The sequence below is a fragment of the Neovison vison genome, chromosome 1 (assembly GCF_020171115.1).
Source record: "Neovison vison isolate M4711 chromosome 1, ASM_NN_V1, whole genome shotgun sequence".
Taxonomy (NCBI): Eukaryota; Metazoa; Chordata; class Mammalia; order Carnivora; family Mustelidae; genus Neogale; species Neogale vison.
This window is the reverse complement of record NC_058091.1, coordinates 122,651,675-122,674,074: the sequence shown is the minus strand read 5'-3', so window position 1 is coordinate 122,674,074 and position 22,400 is coordinate 122,651,675. Positions and strand designations below refer to the sequence as shown.

Here is a 22,400-nt window from a genome sequence, read left to right as displayed (position 1 = left end):
TGAATCAAATCAGACCCAATAACTGGTTTCTTTGAAAATCGTATTAAAGAAACGGGGTGGTGGAAGCATGGCGGACGTGGTAAAATTCACACTGAGTACATACGCGCCGAGTGAGGAGTAGCGCTCTTACCTTGCAAGACCGCTCTATAAAGTGCTGTACTCCATGAGGACCAAAGAGTTCAAGAAGCTCAGTATCGTCTGTCTCTAGAGCGTCTCACCTAGGCGCCATATCCCCGCCTCTGCCAGGAAGCCCTCGGGGTCCCGTCTCCCGCCCAGTTCGGTCGGACTCGCGGTTAACTGCGTGAGCGGAAAGCGACGCGGAACCAAGTGGTACGGACTCGGATGTCTCCGACTCTCTCAATTAAAGGCCGGCCTCCCTCCAGTCCGGCTTCCTCGCGGTGCCTTTTGGGAGTTGTAGTCAGACACCCCTCAACCCACTCCTGGGCGAGCCGAGACAAGACTCTAATTCCCAGAATGCCCCGCGGTGGGCGAATGAGTGCAGCGCCTAGTCTTAGCTTCCCTACTTTTCCACTCCTTCGCCTCCTTTCCTTCTCTTCTGAATCCTCCACTCTGAACTCCTGTCTAGTTGTTTGTCCTTCTCCCCATCTTTTTCTCTCATTTTCCATCGTCCATTCTCCTATTCCCGGGAGCCAAGGCGAGACTTTAGCTCCGATTAAGCGACGACTTGAAACTCCGGGTGCACGAGCGGGGAGCGACACGGAGTGGTGGTGGGGGGCCGAGAGAGAGAGAGGGGATGGGGGAGGCATGAGAGTTGGGTGAGAGGCGAGGAGTAGGAGGGAAGTAGGAGAGAAGTTAGGAGACGCGACATGTCGATCAGGGTGAATGGGGTGAAGTCTTGCGGTGCAAAGAGGAGAGGTGGACTTAGATTTGGGAGACAAGGAGGAGAAAGGTAGTTCATTGTTGTGCCCGTAGGACCTGTGGGTCCAAGAAACAGATGGGAAGGACTGACAGATTTGGAGCTCATGGGCTGATCTGACCAGGAGAGGTCAACGGAGAGGGGACTGGGCTTAAACAAGTTTCCTTGCAACTGCTTAGGTAAAAATAAGACAAGACAGTGAAACAAAAAAAAATATTTTTCTAATATGGGACAATTAACAATTCTCCAGTTTGGAAATTGAGAGAAGACGAGTTGAGGCCAGAACTGGGGCGAGGAGGCGAGAGAGTAGTGGAGGTTGGTCAGGTCTGGTAGAAAGGAAAGGAGATGAGTGACACAGAAGAGGAAATCTTAGAAAGGATGGGTTACTATGGGGGCCAGCGGATCTGGAATAGGAGTGAGGTGAGGGATGATACTGGCATGGATTGTGGGGGTGCATTTCTAACTTTGCATCTCTCAGGTGATGGAGAGCACCCCCTCAAGGGGTGGACTGAACCGAGTACACCTACAATGCAGGAATCTGCAGGAATTCCTAGGGGGCCTGAGCCCTGGCGTATTAGATCGATTGTATGGGCATCCTGCCACCTGTTTGGCTGTCTTCAGGTAAGGACACCCTTCATTGCAGGGACCATGTTGAGGAAGTATAATGGGGCCTTCAGACTGGAATAAATTATCATGAGTTGAAGCTTAGCCCTGGGGGGCTGGAAGACTGAAATGTGTCAGGCGAAAACAGATGGAGCTAGTGGGAGCAGCAAGACTGGTAAAGGTGTGGGGGGTGGGATGAGATGTTTGAGAGGTTGTTGAGGGCAGAGATGCAGATGAGGCAGTTTCTGATATTAACATTTTACCTGTACCCCCTTCCAGGGAGCTCCCCTCTTTGGCTAAGAACTGGGTGATGCGGATGCTCTTTCTGGAGCAGCCTTTGCCACAAGCTGCCGTAGCCCTGTGGGTGAAGAAGGAATTCAGCAAGTGAGTCTCTGTTGCATGCTCAACAAGATACAGATTTCTCAACAACTAGCTATTCCAAGTGTTCCTTGGAACACTTCCAGGAAATGTTAATGGATACACCACAAAACCTGTATTTAAATAAGTTTGAGAAATTCTGTGTACTTTATTTTTCCTCTTGGAAAGTTGTGATGTCTGCAACAAGGTTCTGGTAAGGCATTGCCGTAAAGAAATTTGCCTTAAGAAGGCATTGTTTTTGCTGTGTGAAACGGTGTTTCAAGGGAAAACCAGTTCAGAAAAGGCAGACATGGAGGCCTTTATGGGCCTCCTCCTTTTTGTTCTCCACACACTCCTGCTTCTGTTTCAGAGCTCAAGAGGAAAGCACAGGGCTGCTGAGTGGCCTCCGGATCTGGCATACCCAGCTTCTCCCTGGTGGTCTCCAGGGCCTGATCCTCAACCCCATCTTCCGCCAAAACCTCCGCATTGCCCTTCTGGGTGGGTATGTCACTTCCATCTTCCTAAGCTAGGCCAGGGGAACTAGTATTTAAACTGCTGGTTGGGGGGTGGAGCCCCTAAGGGCCTCTCTGGAACCTTGTGGGCTTTACCTTTGGGAGCTCCTTTAGGAATAATTTGGATGAGATGTAGCTGCATGATGTAGGAAAGGAATGTTTCCCACTCATAGTCCATAGAGATGAAGGGGGAAAGAGGACAGAGGCAGGGAACACAGGCAGGGTTCCTTACTCTTGGTTCATTCTGGCATAGGGGCAAGGCCTGGTCTGACGACACAAGTCAGCTGGGTCCTGACAAGCACGCCCGGGATGTTCCCTCACTTGACAAGTATGCTGAGGAGCGATGGGAGGTGAGGACTTGGGACTCTGTGTCTCTGCTTGTGCTCCTATGTCTCGTGGCCCTTAGAGGCATTGTTCTCTCTATCCACTTCTGTTCACAGGTGGTCCTGCACTTCATGGTGGGCTCCCCCAGTGCAGCTGTCAGCCAGGACTTGGCTCAGCTCCTCAGCCAGGCTGGGCTCATGAAGAGGTGAGGAAACCAGAGGTACATCAGATCCCTGCTAAACTGAGTATCTGGGGTGGGCTAGGTGTGCAGACAGTTATCAGAAAGGATTGCTGAGTGGAGTATGGCCAGAGAGAAACCAAAAAAAAAAATGTGAGAGGACAAGTGGGAATGGTGGCCTCTTGCTGCGTATCTCTGCCATTGTCCCTGTCTGTGTCTCTAGCACTGAACCTGGAGAGCCGCCCTGCATTACCTCAGCTGGCTTCCAGTTCTTGTTGCTGGACACCCCTGCCCAGCTGTGGTACTTTATGTTGCAATATCTGCAGACAGCCCAGGTGAGGAGGCTATTTGCTGACATGCTCTGCTCTGATCTTCTCAGGACCCACTGAGAGACTACCTTGCAGACTGTTCCCTGATCCCTCATTTTCTCCCTTCCATCCCTGCCCCTTTGTCTCTGCGCATTCCTCCCTAGAGTCGGGGCATGGACCTAGTGGAGATTCTCTCCTTCCTCTTCCAGCTCAGTTTCTCTACTCTGGGCAAGGTAAGCAGGGGGATGGAGCTGGGGACTTAAGTGGGCAAGTTGGTGGGTAGAGAGATGAGAAGGGGAAATCAGGTTATGGGCAAAAGCGTGAAAGATAAGAATGAATAAAGCATTGACGGGAAAAGAGGGAATAAGTGTATGAGTTTGGGAAGGGGGAGAATGGGATGTTTTGATTCCAATCAACCACTTCTCTTCCCCAGGATTATTCTGTGGAAGGGATGAGTGATTCTTTGTTGAATTTCCTACAACATCTACGTGAGTTTGGCCTTGTTTTCCAGAGGAAGGTATGCATACCCAGATATGTAGCTTTTAGGAAAGAGGCAGGGTGCTCTGTTGCCTTGGCCTTTAAAAAGGAGTGGGGTCTCAGATGGTAGTTAAACTTATAATGAGTATGGCCCAAGTTTAGAGTTGCTGAATCACTATATCATGCACCTGAAACTAATGTTACATTACGTGTCATGTAATAACACTTTTTTCATACTAAAAAAAGAGTGGGGTCTCAGCCGGCAGTAGCTAGAAGGGAGTTGCCAGGACTGAGTACTTAGGTCCCTTGGGGTTGTTAAATTGGGAGTTGAGGCTCTTGCCATCAGAAGGGTCTGGTATCTCAGGCAGAAAGATGGTTAGTGACAAAAAAAAAAAAAAAAAAAAGATGGTTAGTGACACCTGAGAGTGAGCCGGACCTCTGTCTTTCCCTTCTGTCTTTTCCAGAGGAAATCTCGGCGTTACTACCCCACACGGCTGGCCATTAATCTCTCATCAGGTGTTTCTGGAGCTGGGGGTACTGCCCATCAGCCAGGCTTCATTGTCGTGGAGACTAATTACCGACTGTATGCCTACACTGGTGAGGCCAGAGGGCCCCAAGCAGCAGATAGAGGATGGAAGTGGGGAGAGGGAAGGGAGCAGGAGGGAGTGCCAGTTTGTGTTTATGTTTACCTGGCGGTTTACAGAGTTCTCTGACATTCCTCATCATACTTGAAGGTCTTGAGGGAATCGGGGTGTGGGAATAGCCTTCTCATCTTCTCTTCCTATCCCTGGGCCAGAGTCGGAGCTGCAGATCGCCCTCATTGCCCTCTTCTCAGAGATGCTCTATCGATTCCCCAACATGGTGGTGGCACAGGTGACCCGGGAGAGTGTTCAGCAGGCCATCGCCAGTGGCATCACAGCCCAGCAGGTATTGCCACTTGGGGAAGGCGGGGCAGGAAGATAGGCTGCACTTGAGCTATGGGGTACAGGGTGCTCATCTTATAGAAGGCTGATATCGGCTCTGTTGGAGTAGATAGTGGTGAGTTGTCTCTGAGCATAGACCATGCACTTGAAGAGAAGTCAAGGTTCTAAGCGTCAGGAAAAAACACGGGAATGGGGGAGGTATAGATTTGTGTCTCTACCACCAACCCCTTCCTAGCTGCATAAATTTCCTGGTTGTTTCACTTCTCTGAGCCTCACTTTCCTCATCTGAAAAATGGAAATAATAACAGTTCTCCCCTCACAGGGTTTGGGGAGGATTCAATGAGAGAATAGCAGCAAAGCCTTTGGCTCAGAGCCTGTCATGCAGTAAGTGCTAAAAAAAAATAAAGTTGCTGCTATTTTAAAAAAGAAAAAACGGGACTATCGAAAGGGCAAATGTGCTGGAGAAGAAATAGCAGACATGACCAGTGGGAACAGCAACTTGGGATGACAGCTGGACAGGGATGGCTTTATGACAGGCATATGGCTATGGATTTTTAAATAGCTGATATTCCAGTGACATTAGGTGACAGTTTAGGTACCTTTCCTGCCCTCTTACTTGAGCCCCTGATTCCATTCTTGTCTGTTTTCCTAGATCATCCATTTCCTAAGGACAAGGGCGCACCCAGTAATGCTCAAACAGGTACCAAGCTGCTGGAGGCTGACAGTTCCTGGCACCTGGCGATGAAGTGATGGGAAAGAGAAAGGGAGAGCCAAATCTGAGGAATGAGTAGAGGGGTGGGGATGTCTGGGGCAGTATTCCTGAATCTTCACAGCCATTGCTTACCCCTACAGACACCCGTGCTGCCACCCACCATCACAGACCAGATTCGGCTGTGGGAGTTGGAAAGGGACAGGCTCCGGTTCACTGAGGGTGAGTGGCTTCTGGTGGTTGATTCTTGATCACTGGCCAGGGGAAGGACAGTTTAGTCTTGATGAACTGAAAAAGCTATTCATGTATTTTATATTTTTATTGCATGAAATGGGAGAGAAAAGCTGGCAAGACACTTTATTTTGGGGGTGAGTGTGAGGTGGTAAATAAATTGTCTCAACTCTAGAATATGGACTTAGAAGAGGGAAATTGGGAGCAATAATTACGGTAATTTCTCTGTGGTGAGCATTAGTTGGTTTTTCTTATTGTGTTATATTGCCTTACTGAACATGGCTGGCTCACACTACTGTTAGGATGAGCTCTAGGACAGACAAGCATAGAGAATTTGGTTTTTAAATAGTGTCTGGCAAGCCCAGACCACTGCCCTGAAGCTGCTCCGCAGGGGCCTCACGTTTTTTGCCCTTTCTGCCTCCCGGGTGCCCCTGCCCTGCGGACTCCAGGTGTCCTGTATAACCAGTTCCTGTCGCAAGTGGACTTTGAACTGCTGCTGGCCCACGCTCGCGAGTTGGGCGTGCTGGTGTTCGAGAACTCTGCCAAGCGGCTGATGGTGGTGACCCCAGCGGGGCACAGCGACGTCAAGCGCTTCTGGAAGCGGCAGAAGCACAGTTCCTGAGAGCGCGGGCTCCGGGCGGGGCGGGGCGGCCGCGTGGAGGCGGGCGCGGCCGTAGAACTCAGGTGTTTTTATTTACACGTCGGACTATTAATTGTTTAATAAAGTTGTGGAAATGAGCCACGCGGCCGCGGGCCACTCCTCGCGAGACTTCCTCTCTCCTTGGAGGGCCCGCTTCTTGCGACGCCGGCAGCCATTGGACCGGAGGGCAGCGAATGGGGTCGAGCTGGCCACCGCGCATGCCCGGGGCAGGGCCCCGCCTCCCTGCGCCGTGCGGCTCGCGGGTCACTTTCTGGGGTCGCAGTCTCTGCTTCGCTTGGCGCCTGGGGCCGCGGGGCGCCCTGGGATAGCGGCGGGCTAGCCCGGTGAGCGCGCGCCGGAGCTGCCTCCGGAGGGGTGGGAGGCGCCACCGCCGGGATCCACGCGGTGCGACGGGCTGGGAGGGCCGGGCGGATTGGGCCCAGAGGTAGCGCGAGACTCCTTGCGGGTTTCGCTCTCGGGCGCCCTGAAGTCGACTGTCTCCCAGAATGCCTGAGTCCTTTCCCCGCCTGTGTGTCGGCGGTCAGCCACAGTCGCCGATGCCGAGGTTGAGGGCGGCAGACTCCCGATACCATGCCCTCTGGCCCTCACTAGAAAGCGTTGTGTGGGAGGGGGTAGACAAAAAAGACCAGTGCTAGTAGAAGGCAGGCAGGGAATAAGGAAGAGGGTGTGACCCACGCAGCCACATCTCTTAATGTCCTCTATTTGGAACAGAGCTTGGCCCCTTTCAAGCACTCCTGATGCCTCATTTGCCTTTGGGCTATTTTCGATCACCAGTCTGGGGGCTGAGACCCTTAGAGGGCCTCCCCAGGTTCCGTGCCCTCTCTACCCACTCAAAGCCCCATGGATCCTCCATCTCCCGAAGGAACCGTGAAGCCAAACAGAAGCGCCAGCGAGAGAAGCAGGCGGCGCTGGAGGCTGGGATAGCCCTAAAGAACAAGGTTAGGGGTCTGCTTGTCTTTGGTTCTTTGAGAAAACTTTGGAGGAGGCTGGAAGAGACTGGTTGGATTCAGATGCCTGGCATATGCTAGAAATTGTATTTCCCCACCCCCGCTTTTTGGTTATTCTTTCCAGTCACCTGCAGAATCCAGTAAGGCCTGGACTCCCAAGGAGGTAGTGTTGTATGAAATCCCCACGGAACCGGGTGAAAAGAAAGGTAATTAGGGAACTTGAAGGCCTGTTCACTCATATGTTTGTTGCCCACTTGGGCTGCTGAAATGCAGAACTTTGGTTCAGGACTTAGTGGAGCTCTCCTCTGCTGCTGCAGATGTCTCCCGGCTTCTGCCTCCTGCATACAGCCCTCAATATGTTGAGGCTGCCTGGTACTCTTGGTGGGTGCGAGAGGGCTTCTTCAAACCAGAGTATCAGGTTAGTACCTGGAAGGGAGGGATACTAAATGGTCCCCAGGACAGTATGGCAATTGAGCTTGGGTGAGCACAACTGAGCCTCAGAGTCTAGAGCTTAAGCCAGCCTGCCCAATAAAATGGGAGAGCTTGTCTTCACCCCTGGTGTCCAAAGGGTTTTCTTGGCAGGTTTTTCCCTTTCCTGTTACTTGCTGGTTTATCTTTTACTGCAGTTCTTTCCGCCTTGTGACACCAGAGGGTGCTATTTCACCGTGTAATACTCAGTTCTCTCTTGCTCTTTGACTTTTCCATTTTACAGACCAAGCTGCCTCAGGCTACAGGGGAGACCTTCTCCATGTGTATCCCACCTCCCAATGTCACCGGCTCCCTACATATTGGGCATGCACTGACGGTGGCCATACAGGATGCCCTGGTGCGCTGGTGAGAGGGGTTGGGGATGCTTCTTTCCTGGAGGGGAAGGAGGAAGTGAGGTAGTGTGGAAGCATGGAGAGTAAACATGCAAGCTCAGGGGTTCATGTGAGGGTGTTTGTTTTGCAGGCACCGGATGTGTGGGGATCAGGTGCTGTGGGTTCCTGGCTCAGATCATGCAGGAATTGCTACACAAGTATGCATTTTGCCACTTTGCCCTTTTGTTGGATGGAGGAGAGTTTTCCCAAAGTGATCCGATTCTCTGTTCACTTCCCTCCTGATCTTACTGTAGGCTGTGGTGGAGAAGCAGCTGTGGAAGGAGAGAGGAGTAAGGAGACACGAGCTGAGCCGGGAAGAATTCCTTAGGGAGGTGTGGAAGTGGAAGGAGGAGTGAGTACGATGGGTGGAGGTGGAGGGGCTGAGATGGCAGGCTTGGGCCCTGCTTCCCAGCCGTTCTCCCTGACTCTATGGGCTCTTCCCATCCAGCCCTAATCTCCCTCAGAGAGGGGAACTCTGGGTTCCTTTAGCTTTCAGCAGGGTTTCCAAGCTGTGTGTGTGTGTGTGTATTATATGTATATATATATATATTTTAAATGCACTTATTTCTGGACATGTATGTATAATTTTTGTCTACTTATCCCATGTTTCCTTACCTTTCACCATCTCTTCTACTTACCTATTTCTCCTCTCCATTTGCCTGAAATTACCCTCATTCTTAACAGGCCTGTTACCACGTACCACTTTCTCTGTAAAGCTTCTTTTGGTTTTTCCTAAATTAGCTGCCCCCTCCTCTGTTACCATAGAACTTTATGTTGTGTTTTGTTTTAAGTATACTCTACACCCAGTGTGGGGCTTGAACTCATTGCCTCGAGATCCAGAATCACATGCTCCACCAACTGAGCCAACCAGGTGCCCCAGAACTTTACACTTATTTTCATGCCACAGAAGTTCCCTGCTGAGTTTGTGTGTCTGTCTCCATTGGCTTCTAGAGGCTAGATTAATGTCATACTCCAATACTTGGCATTGCCGGTAGTATCACTGGGCCTGGTACATAGTTGGTGCTTAGGACAAGTTTGCTGACCAAAATCTGTCTGGGCACAGGAAAGGTGGAGAGATCAGTGAGCAGCTCCAAGCTCTGGGGGCCTCCCTGGACTGGGACCGAGAGTGCTTCACTATGGATGCTGTGAGTGCTGCATGCCTTGTTCCCTGTGGGTATTGAGGCAGTGTCTAGAGACAGGTGTGGGCAGGCAGGATGCTGTGTGTGTTGGGGGTAGTAGTAGGGAGGGAATGCCTGGGTCCCTGAGTGGGGTGATGGGCTAAGAAGGGGCTCTTGGATAGAGATGCTGAGGTCGTTTCCTAGGGCTTCTCGGTGGCCGTGACTGAAGCTTTTGTGCGACTCTACGAGGCAGGCTTGTTGTACCGGCGCCAGCAGCTTGTCAACTGGTCCTGCGCTTTAAGATCAGCCATCTCGGATATTGAGGTGAGGCAGAGAAGGAGGGCAGGTTGGGGGAGCTCCTAGGTGGGCAAAAAAACCTCAGACTCTGCAGCCAGATGGCTAGGATTCACTGAGTCCTGCCACCTATCCGCCATGGGAACTCTGGCAGGGCCTTAGCCTCTGTCACCCTCAGTTTCCCCAGTCAGTTAGGGCTGATGGAAATGCCTGTGTCAGAAGGGCATCGTGAGAATTAAATAAGAATTCATGAAAGGTGTTCAGCATGATACTGGCGCACAGTGTAAGTGCTCGGTGAATGTTTCTGTAACTGTGACTGAATTGAGGGGGAGGTGGCTTTTGAATCCTTGGAGTGTCTAGATGGGCTGCAGGGAACCCAGGGCAGGTTGGGGAGTGAAGATGGGAATCCTGCAGAAAGGCTGCTCTCCAGCCCTGCTGCTTGGATTCCTCTAGGTGGAGAGCCAGCCACTTCCTGGCCGCACGGAGCTTCGACTGCCTGGCTGCTCCAGCCCTGTGTCTTTTGGCCTTCTCGTTTCTGTGGCCTTCCCTGTGGATGGAGAGCCTGGTGAGGGTAATCCTCAGAAAGGTTGCCTGCTTATCTCTGCTTTCTTGCGCATGTGTTGGGTTGATGGGAAGGAACCCACAAACCCATTTCCCACATGGCCTGGTGGGAGGCACATAAGGAACCTTGGGTAGTATTTGCATTCTCGTGGGCATTTATTCTGGGTATTCTGTGTCACGTGAGAAAAGTGCATGTGGTACTTGCCTGTCGGAAGCTTAGCATCATTCTACAGGAGGCTGCTACCCTGAAAGAGACAAAAAATCAATTCTGAAGTGTGATTTGAAAACAGTAAGTGCTTGGAAGAATTCAGAGAAAGCAAAGGATTAGCTGGCATAGACGGAGGATGTTTCCCAAGGAAGGGCTGGTGCTTGCCCCAGAGAAAGCACAGCATTTGTGATTAGAGTCTCGAGAACTCTCAGTGTTTTCTGGGCACCATGTAAGGATTCTGGTTGCTTTTATTCATGATCTACCTGCTTCTCCCATGCACATTTTTGAGAAAATTCCTTAGCACCAGACAGCCTCCCAGGCTTCTGGTCATCAGCTTACATGGAAACCCCCGGCTCCTAATTTTCTCTAGTTGCTCCGGGGGCCTGCTCAACCTTGACAGGTTCTCGCCTACTCCCTTTTCTGGTTCTTCTGGCTCCAGTTATGGGAGTGAGGGGCCATGTCAATGACCAGTGTTGAGTGCTTGACTTTTGTCTTTAGATGCAGAGGTCGTAGTGGGAACCACAAGGCCAGAGACATTGCCTGGAGATGTGGCTGTGGCTGTTCATCCTGACGACTCCCGATACATGGTAACACACAGTGTATTCTCTGCCACTCACTTGCTTGCTTTTCTTGTCCTTTTTTGATGGTAACTCCTTCTTTCCTTCATTTTCATCTTCCTAAGATTTTTCTCGTGTCAGTTCTCCAGTGTCTCTGACTATATGCCTTTCTTTTTTTTTTTTTTTTTTTTAAAGATTTTATTTGACAGAGATCACAAGTAGACAGAGAGGCAGGCAGAGAGAGAGAGAGGGAAGCAGGGCCCCCGCTGAGCAGAGAGCCCCATGTGGGACTCGATCCCAGGACCCCGGGATCATGACCTGAGCCGAAGGCAGCGGCTTAACCCACTGAGCCACCCAGGCGCCCCATGCTTTTCTTTTCTTGATGTTCTATTTTTTCTCTAGCTCAGTGGTTGACAAATTATGGCCCATGGGCCAAATCCATCCCATTGTCTATTTTTGTATGATATGCACTTGCTTGTTTACACATTATCTGCAACTGGGTATCATGACCTCACTGCTGCAGTGGCAGAGCAGAGTAATTGTGCAGAGACTGAATTTGCCTTTTGGCCTGCAAAGGCTAAAATACACCCTGGCCCCATAAGAAAAAGTTTACTGACCACTGCTCTAGCTCTTTACCTTCTGGTTTTCACCCTGTTATTCCCAGGGTTCTTGCGCTCAGCCCACACCTTTGCACTCCACATGTGTGCCTGTCCTTGATCTCACTCGCTTCCTTTCAGCATTTGCATGGGCGACAGCTTCGTCACCCCTTGACTGGGCAGCTTCTCCCCCTCATCACAGACTCTGCTGTTCAGCCACATGTGGGCACAGGTAGGTGGAGGTCACAGAAAGGCAAGTAGGCTGGGGATTCTGGAGGAGTGGGGAGCACCAGGAAGAGGAAAGGAGGGGAGGGTAGTCTCAGTGGATAGTGAGACGAGAAGGAGGCATAGACCGAGAAGAGAAGGGAGGGATGGGGGCATGGGCAATAACAGGTGAGGGATCAGTGCTCACGGTGGTTCTCCTCTCCCAGGGGCAGTGAAGGTGACTCCGGCACATAGCCCTGCTGATGCTGAGCTGGCGGCCCGGCACAGCTTGAGCCCCCTGAGTGTCATTGCAGAGGATGGGACCATGACCTCCCTCTGCGGGGATTGGCTGCAGGTGGTACTGGCCTCCGTGTCACCCCATTCTTTGGCGGCACTCTCTGCCTTTTTTCACCTCCTCCCCTCTCTCACTTTGTTTTTGTTTAGCATCCTTTACCCTTTATTGTTGCCATCATCTCCCCAGGGTCTTCACCGATTTGTGGCCCGAGAGAAGATTATGTCTGCGTTGAGGGAGCGGGGCCTATTCCGAGGCATCCAGAACCACCCCATGGTGCTTCCTATTTGCAGGTAACCCCATTTTAACTCTTTTAACGTAGGACTTCTCCAGGAAGGGAGTGAATAAAGCTGAAGAGGGCAAAAGGGTGGGCTCTGTACGTACCCCTTTGCTAGGGAACAGAAGCTCTGTGTCAGTTTTATTTGCTGTTCTGTTCTCGGTTCTGAGGGCCTGGCGTGTAGTAGGGTCCCATGTCCCTTGGGGGAAAAACACAGAACCCAAAGAGCGGTACACTTAGCCTGTCTCTTTCTCAGCCGTTCTGGGGATGTGGTTGAATACCTACTGAAGAGCCAGTGGTTTGTCCGCTGCCAGGAGATGGGGCACCGAGCTGCGCAGGTGAGGCTGCAGTGTGCGGAAGGGGCCAGCGCCTTGGGTGGCGGGAACCCCCTGCAAACTGGAATGAAGAAACGGGGAGCTTGAGGCCTCCTGATCCACAGACCTCTGGCCCTAGCATTTGAGAGGACAGCTGTGGGATGGAGGCAGGGTGGCCTAGACGGGGCTGGCTCATCTCCCACTCAAACCCAGAAGCTTCTTGGGAGCCTTGAGGTCCTTTCTGAGTAACAGCACCACCTGAGAGGCCTCTTGTCCCATCCGGGAGGGTACAGGTGCAGGAAGCGAAGCACTGTCTAAGGGCCTTTTTCTCCAGGCTGTGGAGTCAGGGGCTCTGGAGCTCAGTCCATCCTTCCACCAGAAGAACTGGCAACACTGGTTTTCCCACATCGGGTAAGGGTGAGGGGAGCTCTGTGGAGGTGGGGTGGGGTGATGCCCTGCTTATGCCAAGGAGTTACTGACATCCTTCCCGCAGGGACTGGTGTGTCTCCCGGCAGCTGTGGTGGGGCCATCAGATTCCTGCCTACCTGGTGGTGGAGGGGCACACAAAGGTTGGTAGGTGGAAGAGGATGGGAGGGCTGGGCGTGGTGGAGGGAGAAATAGCTATAGCACAGGAGTCAGAGGACTTCCAGGGCCAGTCCTGGTTCCCTGCCTTTCCTGGGCTTCATGCCCTTAGTCATGTCACCCACCCTGTGGTCAGAGCTCCTGAGCTGGACCTTCTTCTTCCCACTGCCAGAGGGAGCCAGCCGTTCCTAGATCACATGGGAGAATGTGAAACTCAGTGATGTTTCTAGATCACATGGGAGAATGTGAAACTCAGTGATGTTTCTTTCACACCTGGTGAGTGTTACTCTTCCTCACCCTTTCCACCCTTTACTTTTTCTGTAGGGTGATAAGGGAGACTGTTGGGTGGTTGGGCGGACAGAGGCCGAGGCCAGAAAAATAGCTGCAGAACTGACAGGGAAACCAGGGGCAGAGCTGACCCTGCAGAGGGGTAAGTGTCTGAGTTGTGGAGGGCAGGGGTGGGAGGCTGGGCTGTTGGGGAACAGATCCTGAGGTGGAGGAGGTGGTGCTGGGAAAGTTGAGAATGGGGCAGAGGGTCTGATAATGGTGTCTGCTGGGGGGGGACGGGTACAGGGATGGGGGGTTGGGCTGGAAAGATGCACAGCAGTGGGCTTGAGGTTCCATCTGCCCCCATTCCCTGTTCTGTTTCCCAGATCCTGATGTCCTGGACACATGGTTCTCTTCAGCTCTTTTCCCTTTTGCTGCCCTGGGTTGGCCCCAAGAGGTGAGGCGGGTTGTGAGGAAGAGAGTGAAGGTGGGGATGATGAAGTAAAGATCTTGCTCCCCCAAGAACCTTGAGGAGAGCTATAGGCACAGAGCTTGGCTTCTCATTACTTCTCTTTTTCTCTAGACCCCAGACCTCGCTCGTTTCTACCCCCTGTCACTTTTGGAAACGGGCAGTGACCTTCTGTTGTTCTGGGTGGGCCGCATGGTCATGTTGGGGACCCAGCTCACAGGGCAGCTCCCCTTCAGCAAGGTAATGGCCCTCCAGTGCACAGCCCCTCTCTTTGACCCCCCAGTTTTCCTTAAATCTTGTTCTCCCTTCTAACCCCTATTGTGCTGTTGTCTGTGGTCCCAATTCCTGATTTACTAACTTCCAGGCCCCTAACTTCTAACCCCTGATACATAGAGGCATCTTCCAGGGAAATCACCTCCAGGGAAAGCCTCCCCCAGCTCCTCTGCTGACTCCCTCCATGCCCCCAGGTGCTCCTTCATTCCATGGTTCGGGACAGGCAGGGCCGGAAGATGAGCAAGTCCCTGGGGAATGTGTTGGACCCCCGAGACATCATCCATGGGGTGGACCTGCAGGTCAGGATGAAGAGTTTTGTGAAGGATGGCATTTGTGGGGGAGATGGGAGCTTGAGGAGAGAGGGGCCAGCTGGAAGGGATAGTGACTGGGAGCCTTGTAGGGGCAGGGTCCCTGACCAAGGCCACTGAAGTCCTTACATATCCCAGGTGCTGCAGGCAAAGCTGAGGGATGGGAACTTGGACTCCACAGAGCTGGCGATCGCAACTGCAGCACAAGTGAGTCACCAGCATCTGCCTCTCTCAGCCTCAAGCTCATGGCTGCCGGTCTCCTGCGTAGCCCAAGCTTCTGGCCTTGCAGCTGCCTAGACATCGGCCACACCTCCTCTCCCTCTGATTGCAGAGAAAGGACTTCCCTCATGGGATCCCTGAGTGTGGGACAGATGCCCTGCGATTTGCCCTGTGCTCCCATGGGGCCTTAGGTGAGCCTGGGCGAGGTAGGGGCTAGGGCTGTAGGCCCTGTGATCGAGGGGTGGGCCAGAACTCCCTGTGCCACTGCCACCCACGTGCACGCTCCCCCCTCCCTCTCCCTCTCAGGGGGCGACTTGAACCTGTCTGTCTCTGAGGTCCTGAGTTCCCGGCATTTCTGCAACAAAATCTGGAATGCCCTGCGCTTTATCCTCAATGCCTTAGGGGAGAAATTCGTACCCCAGCCTGCAGAGGAGGTAAGAGAGTAAGAGAGGCTTGAAGGGCAGAATCATCAGGTGTCTGAGGGTTGAAGATGGGATTTGGAGGGAAAGAAGATGAGAGTCAGTCATCCCGTCCTGAAGCCCCCTTCTGCCCACAGGTGTCCCCCGCGTCCCCCATGGATGCCTGGATCCTGAGCCGTCTTGCTCATACTGCCCAGGAGTGTGAGCGAGGCTTCCTTGCTCGAGAGCTCTCACTTATCACCCATGCCCTACACCACTTCTGGCTCCACAACCTCTGTGATGTCTACTTGGTAAGTCAGACTGGGGTCACGGAGTTTCATTCCGCCCTGCATACCTGCTTCCTGTTCCCCTTGAGATCGGGTTCCCTGGCAGAGAACTCTTTTTTTTTTTTAAGATTTTATTTATTTATTTGACAGAGAGAGATCACAAGTAGGCAGAGAGGCAGGCAGAGAGAGAGAGGAGGAAGCAGGCTCCCTGCTGAGCAGAGAGCCTGATGCGGGACTCGATCCCAGGACCCTGAGATCATGACCTGAGCTGAAGGCAGCGGCTTAACCCACTGATCCACCCAGGCGCCCCTCTTTTTTGTTTTTTGTTTTTTAATGTTAAATATTTACAGAATCTTTTTTTTTTTTTTTTTTTTAAGATTATTTATTTATTTATTTATTTGAGGGAGAGAGTGAAGGAGAGAGCATGAGCAAAGGGAGTGTCAGGAGAGAGAGGGAGAAGCAGACTTCCCGCCGAGCAAGGAGTCCGATGCAGGCCTCTATGAAGGACTCCACGCTGTTGCACTCCAGGATAATGACCTGAGCTGAAGGCAGATGAGACACTGAGACATCCAGGCACCCCTCTGTCTTTCTGATAGGCAAAAAACCTCAGTGCTTTGCTTTCAAAACTATGCAAACCACGCTGACAATTTTAACCCCCTTCCCACCCCTGAGAATCCTGGCCATAGATTTCCACTTTTCATTTGCTCCAAAGTGTGTTCTGGGACAACCAGTGGTGTCCAAGATGCTGTGTGCTCCTACCTGTGTTTACCCACAGCATTTTCCACGGGCAGGGCAGCAGATGTGTGGGAAAAGGATGTGGTTGTGGCTTTGGCTTACCCCTGACTCTATGGCTTCTTCCCTAGGAGGCTGTAAAGCCAGTGCTGTCGCACTCGCCCCATCCCCCAGACCCCCTTCAGGTCCTGTTCTCCTGTGCTGATGTCGGTCTCCGCCTCCTCGCCCCACTCATGCCCTTTCTGGCTGAAGAGCTCTGGCAGAGGCTGCCCCCCAGGCCTGGCGGCAGTTCTGCCCCTAGCATCTGTGTTGCCCCCTACCCCACTGCCCACAGCCTGGTGAGTCCCATGGCAACGGGACCATGGGTGAAGGGGTGGGGAGCAGTCTTCTCGAAGGGTGTGGTGCTGTGGGGTCTCGGGTCTACTTTAGAGTCTTTAGGAGGATGAGTTGTTCCTGCAGGGCTGTGGCGGGGGCAGTCTTAGCCCAGTGGGCAAGAGCAGGACCACACTGCTGTGTGACCGTGCCTCAGTTCCCCATCTTTAACCACGGTTATGATGAGGATTAGATGTTAGTCCTAGGATGACCCCCAAATATCTGTGGTTTTAAGCTTTAATAATGTCAGAAGAGTAAATGCCGTAAACTCACCCCCAAGTGATTTAAAGTTTAACTATGTAAATTTTCTTATGTTTATTTGGTTGTGTGAGTTTTGAGTAATAGAGTTTAAGTTCTAACTTACTTCTGGTCGTTCGCCTTTGATGAGAACAGTTAACAGACATCAGCCACAGCTGCCAACTGAGACCTGCATAGGCAGTGCCCCAGGTTTTGCTTGAGGTGGTGAATTCTTTGTGTGGTGGGAAGGACAGATTCTGTTGCCCGAAGCAGACTGGGTTGTGCAGGTATGGGACAGAGCCAGGAGAGTTGCTGCTGTGTCCCAGGAGCCTGCTTGTCAGCTTGGGTCTTAATCTGCAGGAGCACTGGCGCCAGCCGGAGCTGGAGCAGCACTTCTCCCGGGTCCAGGAGGCTGTGCAGGCACTGAGGGCTCTCCGAGCCACATACCAGCTCACCAAGGCCCGGCCCCGAGGTAAGCTGGGTTCTGGGTCCCTAAGTCCTGCAGAAAGAGGGGGCTGGCAGAGGAGCATGGGGGAACCTGGAGGGCAGAGTCCAGAGTTAGGAGGTGCAGGATGGGCAGGGAAGCAGGGTCTTGTAGTTTGACGTGACAGTTTCCCTTTCTTCCTCAGTGCTGCTGCAGAGCTCAGAGCCTGGAGAGCAGGGCCTCTTTGAGGCCTTCCTGGAGCCCCTGGGCACCCTGGGCCGCTGTGGAGTCATGGGCCTCTTACCCCCAGGTGTTGCGGCGCCTTCCGGCTGGGCTCAGGCACCACTCAGTGACACCACTCAGGTGTACATGGAGCTGCAGGTGCCCAGAGGAGATTGGAGGAGGAAGGGAGGGATCAAAAGGATGTTGGGAGGAGGGCAAGGGGCAGGCTTTGTAAAAGTGAGGAGGGCTTCTGAGAATGGGGTGGACAGAGGTATTGGACAGGCTGCAGGTGAAGCAGAGCTGCGGGTGGTGCAGAGAGAAACCTGAACCCTCACTGTTCTCCTGCAGGGCCTGGTGGACCCCCAGACCCATCTGTCTCTGCTAGCTGCCCGAAGACACAAGTTGCAGAAGCAGCTTGATGGCCTCATGGCCTGGACCCCATCAGAGGGAGAGGCGGAGACTAAGAGGCAGCAGAGGGTGAGGCTGGAGGCCTGACTCCCTGTAGGCATGTGGGCTGGAGGGTATGGGCCCTAATATCTGGATCCTCACCTGCTGCTCTTCTCGTCTAGCTTTCTTCCCTCCAGCTGGACTTGTCGAAGCTGGACAAGGCGGCCTCTCACCTCCGGCAGCTGATGGATGCATGTCCCGGCCCTGGGGAGCTCTGAGCCCCAGCTCACTCTTGGGGAGAAAAAAAAAACCCTGCCGTTGGGGACAAACATCTGGCAGCTGTCGGCATTGATGGCGCCTCTGAGACCATGTGGCTCACCTCTCTGAATTTCATAAATGGGGAAACAGATTGGCTTGGTCGGTGTCACTGGGTGTCCTTGAGATGCTGACATTCCTGCCCAGCCTTCCTCCTATGCAGTCCCACCTGGAAGTTTAGGAATGAGATAAACTTTTAAAATCCCAAACGTTACTGTCTGTGGTCCTTTTACCCCTCTTTCCCTAGTGGTGACTTTCTTGCGTCTCAGTTGTTCGCTGAGACTTTGGTCTAGGAAATGAGGGGGTCTACTTCTTAGCCCTGGGCTGCAGTGGAAGTGTGTATGCTGGTGGTGCCTGCCTCACTGGAAGAGAGAGGCACTTCCTAGGAGCATCTGGGTAGAGGTAGGGCAGGGCTCTGCAGGAATGGAGGCCCATACCTCACTGAATCTGATTTTGGGCCATTCTGCTGCACTCCTTCCAACTTGGTGTCTAAGATCTGTTCCAGCTCCCATCCTCCCTCCCCCCTCCCCTGGCCCCATCCCACCTAGAAGGAAGAGGGAGAGGAGAGGAGGGCAGCAGCTTCCTGTCTTTCCCCCTTTCAACAAGTACTTCTTGAGTACTTACTACTGTGTGCTAGGCCCTATCCTGGACCCTTGGATTCATCAATGAGTGAAACAGATCTTTGCCCTTATACTTTCATTCTAGTAAAGAGAACACATGTAAGTAAGTTCACTGCAGCGTGTCTGAGTCATAAATGCTATTGGGGGAAAAGTAGACCATGATAATGGGTGGGGAGCAGATTGTAGTATTAAGTAGGGGGTCAAGTAGAACTCATTGTGAAAGTGAGATTAAGCAAGGACTTGCCGGAGTTGTAGGAATTAGCCAAGTAGGATGTGTGGGAGGGAAGGGCCAGAGCAAAACTAAGACGCAAGCATTCCTTGAGTACTCAAAAGTGTAACAAGGAGACCAGTGTTGGGGGCAAGAGCAGGGGTAAATTCTGTTGTGGGGTAGGGGGTTGGGAAGGCTTGAGGCAGACCATCCAGGGCTATGCTATCCAAAATGGTTGCCACTTAACTAATTAAAATTAAACACAACTAAACATTCAGCTCCTTGATCACACTAGCCACATTTCAAGTGTTTGATAGCCACATGCAGCTAGTGTCTACCATATTGGTCAGTGCAGGTCAGTCTGGGAAGAGAGATTTTTGAGAAAAGAATCAGGAAATCACAGCCTGGTGATCCTGGGCCCTGAGATACTTAACTAATTAAAATTAAACACAACTAAACATTCAGCTCCTTGATCACACTAGCCACATTTCAAGTGTTTGATAGCCACATGCAGCTAGTGTCTACCATATTGGTCAGTGCAGGTCAGTCTGGGAAGAGAGATTTTTGAGAAAAGAATCAGGAAATCACAGCCTGGTGATCCTGGGCCCTGAGATCTAGGAATCAGGTTAAGGAGCAGTTAGCTGTTTGCTCCTCCAGTCTTTTGAATATCCAGACATCCAGTCTCCCAGGTTGGTTAGGGCCTTATACCGAACCCATTGGAGCTCACCTGCCCACTAGTGCAGGCTAGGAGCAAGTCATGAAACACTGGGGCCCTCTGCGGCTCCCAGTTGCTTCTCTTCTAGGCTGCTGTTCCCAGGACAAATGTATAGGAAACTAGAGGAATTTTGTTGCACAGTTTTTTTTGTGTGTGTGTGTGTGTTTTTTTAAACTCCCCCATTTATAGAGTCGGGCCTTCACCTCCCTCCAAAGGAGTCAGCATCTAATTTCACATGGTGATGGTGTGTAGGTGGGAACTGTGATAGGCAGGAGTGAGGACTGTGGAGAACAGGAAACAATTACATTAATACTCCCAAATGGTCAGGTTTGGGCTGCATGCTTGCATTTTGAGAGAGGTAGTAAGAAGTCAAGATAATCTTGGGTGAGGAGTCAGATGAGTGCCTGTGTCAAGACTATCAGGAGAAGGAGGACCCTGGATCCCTGATGGGACAAGGATTTATATGTTGGGACTAGGATTCTTCCTTAACCACCCTTATTGCTGATTCCTACTGATCTGACATGTGTCCTAAATGGCTGATGCATGTAATCCTCCCAGGAGTGCAAGCAGCAGGTACCTTCAGTTATCCCATGTTGCCCATGAAGAAATGGAGGCACCAAGATGGTAAGAAATTCACCTAGGACTCAAGTGCGGGCCTGTGGGACTGAATGTCCTCAGAGTCAGCCAGTAGGAGCTCTGCTCCCCCACTCACCCCATCCACCCCCACCCACCCTCTTCCCCACCACTTACACCAGGCTGGCCATCTCCTCACAGGTGGAACCTCTCATCTCCCACTGGGGCTGCCTCCCACCCCTACCTCCTACCCTAACTGACCTGTGCCAAGTCACACAGGTTCTGTTCACATTGCTCGCTGGGCTCCTGGGCTCCCAGCCCCAAAGCTGAAGCAAAGAGATGAAATGAAAATCTTGCTTAAGCCAAGACATTTGTCTGGTGTCGGACTTGTCTGCTGCTGATGGCCCTCAAGTGACTTCCCCTTGGTAAGCCTCAGTCCTCATCTATAAATTTCAAGACTGCTGCAAGCATTGAATTGGGAAAGCATTGAGTCTGGAGCAAAGTAAGAATTCCATGCAGGTGGAGAGCCTGAGTGGCTCAGTGGGTTAAAGCCTCTGCCTTCAGCTCAGGTCATGATCCCAGGGTCCTGGGATCAAGAAGCACATTGGACACTCTGCTCAGCAGGGAGCCTGCTTCCTCCTCTCTCCTCTCTCTCTGCCTGCCTCTCTGCCTACTTTTTATCTCTGTCTGTCAGATAAATAAATAAAATCTTAAACAAACAAAAAAGAACTCCATACAGGCTTCTTTGCTTTATTTCTAGGTGTTATGAGGATCTCAGCTTGAAGTGTTAGTTCACACACATGGGTATGAGTGTAGTGTGTGTGTCCCCAAACAGTTAATTCCCCAGATTCTTTCTAGGCCTTTCAAACTGGTGTTGAGGGACAGGATATCCGTCCTGGAACGTCTCTCTTAATAAAGGGGAGAATCAGAGACTTTGGTGTCCAAATTCCATTTTCTTTCTTTTTTTCTTTTCTTTCTTTCTCTCTATCTCTCTCTCTTTCTCTCTTTCTTTCTCTCTCTCTTTTTCTTTCTTTCTTCTTTCTTTTCTTTCCTTCCTTCCTTTTTTAGATTTTATTTATTTGACAGAGAGCATGCACACAAGCAGGGAGAGTGGTGAGCAGAGGGAGAGAGAGAAGCAGACTCCCTCCTGAGCAGGAAGCCCCATGTGGGACTCAATCCCAGGACCCCAGGATCATGACCTGAGCTGAAGGCAATCACTTAATCAACTGACCCATCCAGGTGCTCCCAATTCCGTTTTCCTGCTGGACCTCTGCTCATGAACACACAAAGGCAGGTCATTGAATTTACATTTACTGCTCCTCAGCAGGGTTAGGGCATCCCTTTTGTACCTTGGTGGCCAAATGCCTGGGCCAAGGGAGGTACACAGGTTTCGACTATTCTCAGACTGCAGGTGACGTGGAGTGGGGATCCTGAATGATGGAGGGTGACATTGGTCCCCGATGGGAGATGGAGGAGGAAGCAGAGCTGGGGGAGAGAAAAGGTTAGAGGGAAAGGTGTAAGATGGCTCCCATTCATCCCTTGGTGGTGGCCAAACATCAGCAGAGAGGCCCACAATGAATCAGAAATACACTTTGAGGTCATGCAGCCCTCTCTCCCCTCCCAAAGATCTACCTTTTCGAGCAATTCCAGAAAGTTGGAGTCATAGGAGAAATTTGCTAGAAAGGAGTCCTTCAGCTTCAGCTGCAAAATCATTCCTGGCCCTAGGGATCCAAAAACAGAGTTTAGGGCCCAGTAATTAGGGCCATATTCCCTCAGAGACACACGTACCTTCCCCTACACCCCCTACCCCCAGTTCCTCTTCCCCGACAATGGCCTTTCAGAACCTATCGATGCAGGTGTTCAGCCCCAGACTGAGAGCTCAGAACTGGGTGCCCTGTCCCTCTCACTCTCCTCTTTGGCCTCTTCCTGCCATGAGCACCCAGGCCTCAAGCCATCCCGCCCTCACCTGTTCCCTGTGAGCTGCCCAGGAGAGTCAAGAAGAGAAAGAAGGGCATCCTGGCCCCCATTGTGGCCACCTTGCTTCTTGCTTCCCTGATGGAAGAGTTGTCTGAAGCTCTGACTGGCCTCTCCTTACCAGGCCTGCCTTTCTACACTCCACTCAATCCTTAAGCCCAGGTGTTTGGGGGAAAATGGGAGAGGCAAGCTGGGTAACTGGATTTTCCAGTTCCCCCAGTAAGGCTTGAGGACCCAGGAGAGGGCCATTCATTGGGCTGTTGAGGAAAATAGAAAGTTTTTCCCTTTCCTCAATCCTGTGCCCCCCTTTCCCTGTATCTGGAGACTTGGGGAGGGTGCCCAGTCTTACAGAAAGGGAAGTTAAGGAGGTGTCCCTCTGTAAGTGTCTGGGCCCCACCCAAGCCTGGGCCTCTCCTTGCTCTTTAGAGAT

General features: G+C 52.0%; 3 protein-coding genes across 11 annotated transcripts; 2 read left to right on the top strand and 1 right to left on the bottom strand.

The window, feature by feature from the left end:
• The first annotated feature begins 492 nt into the window (after positions 1–492).
• Positions 493–6,237, top strand: GTF2H4 (general transcription factor IIH subunit 4). Of its 3 annotated transcripts, none has more exons than XM_044257210.1 (14): positions 493–655; positions 1,356–1,498; positions 1,760–1,864; positions 2,208–2,339; positions 2,603–2,699; positions 2,790–2,878; positions 3,075–3,186; positions 3,324–3,392; positions 3,593–3,676; positions 4,101–4,233; positions 4,433–4,563; positions 5,212–5,259; positions 5,412–5,490; positions 5,949–6,237. In XM_044257210.1, the coding sequence occupies exons 2-14, from the start codon at positions 1,359–1,361 to the stop codon at positions 6,119–6,121; spliced, it is 1,392 nt and encodes a 463-aa protein (XP_044113145.1). In that variant the 5' UTR covers positions 493–655; positions 1,356–1,358; the 3' UTR covers positions 6,122–6,237. The 3 variants fall into 3 exon arrangements, with proteins under 3 accessions (XP_044113145.1, XP_044113127.1, XP_044113136.1); XM_044257192.1 differs by having other exon boundaries at positions 493–697; XM_044257201.1 differs by having other exon boundaries at positions 493–728.
• A 154-nt stretch (positions 6,238–6,391) lies between these two features.
• Positions 6,392–18,089, top strand: VARS2 (valyl-tRNA synthetase 2, mitochondrial). Of its 5 annotated transcripts, XM_044257151.1 has the most exons (30): positions 6,392–6,483; positions 6,872–7,098; positions 7,232–7,313; positions 7,425–7,525; positions 7,820–7,941; positions 8,059–8,125; positions 8,222–8,319; positions 9,031–9,112; positions 9,290–9,409; positions 9,833–9,950; positions 10,647–10,735; positions 11,443–11,533; positions 11,733–11,860; positions 11,987–12,090; positions 12,331–12,412; positions 12,723–12,799; positions 12,882–12,957; positions 13,295–13,400; positions 13,624–13,694; positions 13,821–13,946; positions 14,174–14,278; positions 14,426–14,494; positions 14,619–14,697; positions 14,813–14,940; positions 15,063–15,215; positions 16,055–16,261; positions 16,893–17,004; positions 17,162–17,337; positions 17,527–17,655; positions 17,748–18,089. In XM_044257151.1, exons 2-30 carry the CDS (start codon positions 6,898–6,900, stop codon positions 17,841–17,843), a joined length of 3,195 nt encoding a protein of 1,064 aa, XP_044113086.1. In that variant the 5' UTR covers positions 6,392–6,483; positions 6,872–6,897; the 3' UTR covers positions 17,844–18,089. The 5 variants fall into 5 exon arrangements, with proteins under 5 accessions (XP_044113086.1, XP_044113095.1, XP_044113078.1 ...); XM_044257160.1 differs by lacking the exon at positions 6,392–6,483 and having other exon boundaries at positions 6,522–7,098; positions 9,833–9,944; XM_044257143.1 differs by lacking the exon at positions 6,392–6,483 and having other exon boundaries at positions 6,522–7,098.
• On the bottom strand, positions 10,166–22,127 carry SFTA2 (surfactant associated 2). Of its 3 annotated transcripts, none has more exons than XM_044257242.1 (4): positions 21,963–22,127; positions 21,629–21,717; positions 21,346–21,481; positions 10,166–10,185 (listed from the first exon to the last, which is right to left on the bottom strand). In XM_044257242.1, the coding sequence occupies exons 1-4, from the start codon at positions 22,021–22,023 to the stop codon at positions 10,181–10,183; spliced, it is 291 nt and encodes a 96-aa protein (XP_044113177.1). In that variant the 5' UTR covers positions 22,024–22,127; the 3' UTR covers positions 10,166–10,180. The 3 variants fall into 3 exon arrangements, with proteins under 3 accessions (XP_044113177.1, XP_044113169.1, XP_044113158.1); XM_044257234.1 differs by lacking the exon at positions 10,166–10,185 and adding an exon at positions 17,951–18,049; XM_044257223.1 differs by lacking the exon at positions 10,166–10,185 and having other exon boundaries at positions 21,292–21,481.
• Positions 22,128–22,400: the final 273 nt, after the last annotated feature.

Bases quoted from the DNA above. Each gene is read 5' to 3' on its own strand.
- GTF2H4 (XM_044257210.1), top strand. From the start codon at position 1,359: ATGGAGAGCACCCCCTCAAGGGGTGGACTGAACCGAGTACACCTACAA. The intron at 2,879-3,074 runs GTGAGGAAACCA...CTGTGTCTCTAG, and splicing joins CAGGCTGGGCTCATGAAGAG to CACTGAACCTGGAGAGCCGC. The intron at 4,234-4,432 runs GTGAGGCCAGAG...TCCCTGGGCCAG, and splicing joins CCGACTGTATGCCTACACTG to AGTCGGAGCTGCAGATCGCC.
- VARS2 (XM_044257151.1), top strand. From the start codon at position 6,898: ATGCCTCATTTGCCTTTGGGCTATTTTCGATCACCAGTCTGGGGGCTG. The intron at 7,942-8,058 runs GTGAGAGGGGTT...TTTGTTTTGCAG, and splicing joins CAGGATGCCCTGGTGCGCTG to GCACCGGATGTGTGGGGATC. The intron at 11,534-11,732 runs GTAGGTGGAGGT...CTCCTCTCCCAG, and splicing joins TCAGCCACATGTGGGCACAG to GGGCAGTGAAGGTGACTCCG.
- SFTA2 (XM_044257223.1), bottom strand. From the start codon at position 22,023: ATGGGGGCCAGGATGCCCTTCTTTCTCTTCTTGACTCTCCTGGGCAGC. The intron at 21,718-21,962 runs GTGAGGGCGGGA...TTGGATCCCTAG, and splicing joins GGGCAGCTCACAGGGAACAG to GGCCAGGAATGATTTTGCAG. The intron at 21,482-21,628 runs GTAGATCTTTGG...TCTCTCCCCCAG, and splicing joins TTCTGGAATTGCTCGAAAAG to CTCTGCTTCCTCCTCCATCT.